The sequence below is a fragment of the Rana temporaria genome, chromosome 6, assembly GCF_905171775.1.
Source record: "Rana temporaria chromosome 6, aRanTem1.1, whole genome shotgun sequence".
Classification (NCBI taxonomy): domain Eukaryota; kingdom Metazoa; phylum Chordata; class Amphibia; order Anura; family Ranidae; genus Rana; species Rana temporaria.
In genome coordinates this window covers 4,908,924-4,915,292 of record NC_053494.1, presented here as the reverse complement: position 1 = coordinate 4,915,292, position 6,369 = coordinate 4,908,924, and the positions used below count along the sequence as shown (strand labels likewise).

The following is a 6,369-nucleotide window of genomic DNA, read 5'->3' as shown; positions in this document are numbered from 1 at the left end:
ATGATTGAAGACGAAGAGGGATCTAGTCCCCAACAATTGTTAGACATTAATAACAAGTCTTCTATCAGTGATGTTTTCATTGTTGGGTTCAGAATTCCCCTTAACTACAGACTTTTTCTCTTCAACATGTTCCTCATTATCTACATCCTGACTTTGTCATGCAATCTCTTGATCATCTTGTTGATGTTCTTCTCCAAACTTTCTCATTCCCCTATGTATGTGCTCCTCTCCAACCTGTCCCTGTCGGAGATCTTGTTTACCAGTAACATTGCTCCCCCCATGCTCCATGTAATAAGTAGAGATGGTGCAATGTTCTCTCTTGTTGGATGTTTCATTCAGTTTTATTTATTTGGGTCATTGGGTGCGCTGGAAAGTTTCCTCCTCTCGGCAATGTCCTATGATAGATTTCTTGCTATCTGCAAACCTCTTAATTACAGTTTAATTATTAATCCCAGGACGTGTTTATCTCTGATTCTTGTCTCTTGGATGTCGGCATTCTTGATCATGTCCATCTTTTTAAGTTTTTTGAAAACCTTGAATTTTTGCAGCACAAATATTATTGATCATTTCTTCTGTGACTTCGTTCCTTTATTGAAGTTGTCTTGTTCTGACACTTCTACCGTTCAAATCGTTGTGTCTTTGCTTTCATCTACGGCCACTGTGTTCCCATTTCTCCTAATCATAGCTACTTATGGGTTCATCATCAAAGCCATTACTGGGATTTCTTCGGCGAAGGGGAAAAAGAAAGCCTTCTCCACCTGCAGTTCCCATCTTGGCGTGGTTTCCATCTACTATGCTACCTTGATTATGGTCTACGAGATCCCGTCTGGACATTCATTGGTGGTAAACAAAGTTCTATCACTTCTCTATACAGTTCTCACCCCACTATTGAATCCCTTCATTTATACCTTGAGGAACCAAGAGATCAAGACAGCAATAACTCAAATATGGACATCCAAAAGGAGAGTTTACATTTTCAAAAGAAAATTGGGTTGTTGTCATAAAGTAAAGGAATTTAAAAAAAAAAAAAAATAAAAAAAAATGGGTTGTTGTCATAAAGTAAAGGAAGAAGACAATAAAGAGTTGTACTGAAGATCCTAAATAACATTTTTTTTTAAAAAACGACAAATAATTAATGAGTAAATTAATACATATTTGGAAATTATGCATAGAATTCCACAATACGACCACATAAAAGGATAAAATTCAAGCTCATCCGTGTCTTTTTTGGTTTAGCTTTAAAAAGAACACATATTATTTGTTGTATTACCCAGTTCTACTTTATCATATAATAATAATAAAGCCTTCCAAACACAAACAGGAAAATACTGTATATACTTGAGGATAAGCCAAGTTTTTCAGCACATTTTTTTATTTTTGTGCTGAAAAAGCCCCCCTCGTCTTATACTCGAGTCAGGTTCTCCTCTCCCGCTGGGTCAGTCTTGATGCGGAGGGAAGGAAACCTGATTACGCTGTACATTGTCCCCTTTGATTCACGGCAGGCTGTATGTATAGGACGTCCGCACCATCCACGGTAACAAAGCCCCGCCTCCTCCTCATCAGGTGGGGCTTTGTTACAGTGGACTGCGCAGACTTCCTATACATACAGCGCTGCTGTGAATCAGAGGGGACAATGTACAGGGTAATCAGGTGCAAATCCCTTCCCTCCTCATCAAAGGTACATGGGCATAGTGAAGCTGCAAATAGGCACAGTGAGGCTGCAAATAGGCACAGTGAAGCTGCAAATGGGCACACTGAGGCTGCAAATGGGCACAGTGAGGCTGCAAATTGTAGTGATATAGTATAGTGGTTAGATAATTAATATTTAGGTATTATTATGATGTAAGTCATTTTCCAACAGCAACCCGATTCTTCCAGAGAGAGACACTTTATTTGACTTCCAACACAGAACAAACTTGCAACAGATGACAAAAATCCAACAGAGTAGAAAACTCAGAGCCCCATATTTCCTAGACCTGTGCCTTCATAATCATGGAGAGAGACAAGAATGCCAGCTTGAATGTCCTCTCAAATACTGGTCTGACACTGGATGGGGGGACGGGGTCTGCTAGGTCAACCAAAAGTTTTCCATGAATACCCCCTCAAGTCTAGTTACCATCAATAAATACTTCTTCTATGGTCCTATATCATCGTTAAGTATGTAAACAATATACCCTTTTAAATGTTAAATTACGTTAACAGGCAATACCTCACAAACCTAGGTAGACTTGCATAAGATTAACACCTCATAGGGTCTTCAGCTGTCCCTTTGATATGTTAAAATTCATTTGGCTTGGACAACTCAGCTGAATTCCTGGTCAATATGGTACTTTAATACAATATCCTACATAATTCGGCCAACATATTACAACACATATGGGCACAGTGAGGTTGAAAATGGGCACAGTGAGGCTGCACATGGGCACAGTGTGGCTGCACATGGGCACAGTGAGGATGCAAATGGGCAGAGTGAGGCAGCAAATGGGCACAGTGTGGCTGCAGATGGGCATTGTTGACCCTCTTTTCCACTTACAGTAGCTGCTGCATTTCTCACCCTAGGCTTATACTCGAGTATATACGGTAATAGATTAGATTGAAGGTGTATTTGGAAATATCGGATGTATAAAAATGTAATGTAGTATTAAAGAGTCATGGACAATGGAAAGGAAATGTTTTAATAATTTTATTTTTCGTTATTTACTGTAGTTATGTATTACATGGAAGGCAATATAATCAGCATTTTTTACATACAATGCAAATAATACATGTATTTGGTTTACTTGTCCTTTGCATACTTACATACATGGTTGGCAAGGTTGAATAAAGACACCAGTCCATCCAGTTTAATGTGTGTGGGTTTATGTCATTACCATTTCCCATATACCTGTATATTGTGTTATCTAAGATTTTTTAAACTATTGACACTTCTCGCTAACACCACTAATTGTGGAATTGTCCGCATGAGAAAACAGTGTTAAAACCACACATGTGAGGTATCGCCGCAATCGGCAGAGTGAGATCAATAATTCTAGCCCTAGACCTCCTCTGTAACTCAAAACATGCAACCTGTAGAATTTTTTAAAGGTCGCCTATGGAGATTTTTATGGGTAACTGGTTTGTCGCCATTCCACGAGCGGACGCAACTTTGAAGCATGACATTGCAAAACAAAAGAACAGATTCTTCTGGACAGCCGCACACCGAATAAAAGATTGCCATAATTTGTAAAATTCAAAACAGCACTACATGTCACAGCACACCGATAAACTGACACGTTTCACACTATAATAGTGTTTAGTCATTTACTACGACAGTGCAGGTAAACAGACATCAAGTAGGTTGGAGGCTGCCTCCCCTGTGTATCCATCACTCTCAGTGCCATCATGGGGGCCCCCCATTTTCGGGGCAGCATGGGCTCAAGGACCAGCTGCTTTGGGGAAGTGCAGGGGCCCCTGGGCATTGCCCAGGAGTGCCCTCTCATTTAGACAGCCCTGCCCATCGCTCTACTAATCTCTGTATTCTTATCTACCTCTCAGTACAACTCTGCCCCTTCTAACTCATCTGCTAACCTCTGTCCCCCAAACCCCTCATCTTCTAACCTCTGCACTCCAACCCTTCCTTCCCGTTCAACTCTGCACCTAAGCTCACCTGCATGCTGTTTACATCTTCTTGGTGGGCGGCAGGCAGAGGTGTGAGCGTAATTTGCATATGAATCGCGGTGGTCAACCTCATTAACATAACAATTCCAGTGCAATTTACATATCAATGCCAATCCTGTGGGGGTTAAATAATGAACAATGCCCTTTTGTTTCTCTCCCTGTAGCAGCTGAAGGCAGAGGAGAAACAGGATTTAGCTGGGGCAGAGAGATGCATAGGGCATCGTTCTGCCGTCAAAACGATCCCCTTATCAGCGGTTCTCCTGGTCAGTATTCGCTTCATAAGACGCACACACATTTCCCCCCATTTTTTGGGGAGGGAAAAGTGCGTCTTATGGAGCGAAAAATACGGTGTATATATATTAGGGCTGGGGAAATGAAAGATAAATTCCTCGATTAATCGTTAATTATTTTGATCGATCAAAATTCTTTTGATCGGTACTCACCTCTCCGCCGGATTCCGGGTCTTCAGGGAGTTCCGTCGGAGATTCGGTGACGTCGCGGATATCAACGTCACCAGTCTCCTCCCCACTTTCCCAAGTGCCTCCATCTGCTAACGAAAGGAAGGGGGGAGGAGTCCAGTGACGTCGATGTCCATGACATCACCGGACAGCCTGGACAGTGAGACTTAGGCCGCGTACACACGATCAGTCCATCCGATGAGAAACCGATGAAGCTGACTGATGGTCTGATGTGCCTACACACCATCAGTTTAAAAACCGATCGTGTCAGAACGCGGACACGTAAACCACGTACAACGGCACTTTAAAGGGGAAGTTCAAATCCAATGGCGCCACCCTTGGGGCTGCTTTAGCTGATTTTGTGTTAGTAAAAGACGATTTGCGCTTTTCTGTCTGTTACAACTTGATGAATGTGCTATCTCCAAAACGAACGCTAGTTTTACAAGAACGAGCAATCCCCTCCCCTCATTTAGAGCATGCGTGGATCAATTTCAAAGCAAGTTCTCTTTTTTTGGACCGAAAGGACAACTGACCGATGGGGCCCACACACTGTCGGTTTGGACCGATGAAACTGAACTTCAGTCCGTTTTCATCGGTTTGTCCGATCGTGTGTACAAGGCCTTACTCTGCTGGATGCGAGAAAATTGCACCCACCGGATTGAGGTATCTTTGCATCTGTGGAGCAGGAGGATGCATCAGGCTCCATCAGGGGAAGGGGGTAAAAATAACCATTGTTTTCCTGTCTTAAGCAGTTTTGCGCAGACAATTCTTTGTGTATCGGCAACATCATTTGTTCCGTGCGAAAGACTGTTCAGTTCTTCAGGGTATATCGACAATAAAATGTGATCATGTCTGCTTCCAGAAAATGTAAACACTCGGGTATGTCTGTGCGACGGGCTAAAGTGATGCCTACTTGCCTACTATAAAGTGACTGACAGTCAATATACTAGATAAGTTTTATAATTAAAATTAAACGTACTTTCTACGTTTTTCTTAAAGTTTAATAAAAAAAATTACTTACGTCAGTGCCACAGTTTGAATTTAGCTATAACTTTTGCGCAAACCAATCAATAAACGCTTATTGTGATTTTGTTTACCGAAAACATGTAGAAGAATACGTACGGCCTAAATTGATGAAGAAATTTGTTTCTTTTTAAAAAAAAAATGTGTGGATATTTATTATAGCAAGCCAGCTCTCAAGCCAGCTCCGATGGAGCCTACACGGTCAGAATTTGCGACCAAAAGCTCCCATCAAACTTTCTTGTCGAAAATTCCGACCGTGTGTATGCGGCATGAGAGTTTGGGCGCTATTTGTTTTCAGGGAACTAGAGTAAATTTGATTTTGGGAGTATTTTTTCTACCAGAGCTATAGGGCCATATTCTCATACATTTCAGGCGGCGGAACGTATGTACTTTACGTTACGCCGCCGCAAGTTTAAGTGGCAAGTGCCGGATTCCCAAACCACTTACCTGTGAACTTGCGGCGGCATCGCGTAAAGTCCACCCGTGTAAGCCATCCTAATTCAAATGATCCAGGCAGGGGGCGTGGATCATTTAAATTAGGCGCGCTCCCGCGCCGATCGTAATGCGCATGCTCCGTCGGGTAAATTACCCGACTTGCATTGCGCTAAATGACGTCTCACGGACGTCATTTGTTTTGACTGTAACGTAAATGGCGTCCAGCGCCATTCACGGACGACTTACGTAAACGACGTTCAATTTTGAAATTTCGACGCGGGATCGACGGCCATACTTAACATTGAGTACGCCACCTAGGGGGCATCTTTATCTTTACGCCGCGTATCGCTTACGGAAACGACGTTAAAACACTACGGCGGGCAAGCGTACGTTCGAGAATCGGCGTGAGTAGTCATTTGCATATTCTACGCTGACCGCCACCTAGCGGTCAGCGTAAATATTGCAGCCTAAGATACAACGGCGCAGGCTGGTGTATCTTAGGCATGTTTAAGTGTATCTCAGTTTGAGAATACACTTAAACATAGGAAAGGGACTTACGTAGGCGTATCTGTTGATACGCCTACGTAACTTGTTTAAGAATATGGCCCATAGTGAATACTATTTTAGCGCTAATTAGTGCTAATTTGCGGTAATTAGCACCGCGGTGCTATAGTTAATGACCCCCTGTATCTCCTATTTCCACCTTGGAGGTTAACAAGTGCCAGTGTAATATATGTATAGACATATTTAAATATACTTGTGTGTAACACTGAAATTGTTGTCCTTTTTGTATATG

The 6,369-nt window shown here is 42.3% G+C and overlaps 1 protein-coding gene across 1 annotated transcript; it reads left to right on the top strand.

Moving 5' to 3' along the window:
* LOC120942836 (olfactory receptor 1-like) lies at positions 1-1,035 on the top strand. Its single transcript, XM_040355762.1, has one exon. The coding sequence runs from the start codon at positions 1-3 to the stop codon at positions 1,033-1,035; it is 1,035 nt and encodes a 344-aa protein (XP_040211696.1).
* The last annotated feature ends 5,334 nt before the right edge of the window (positions 1,036-6,369 follow it).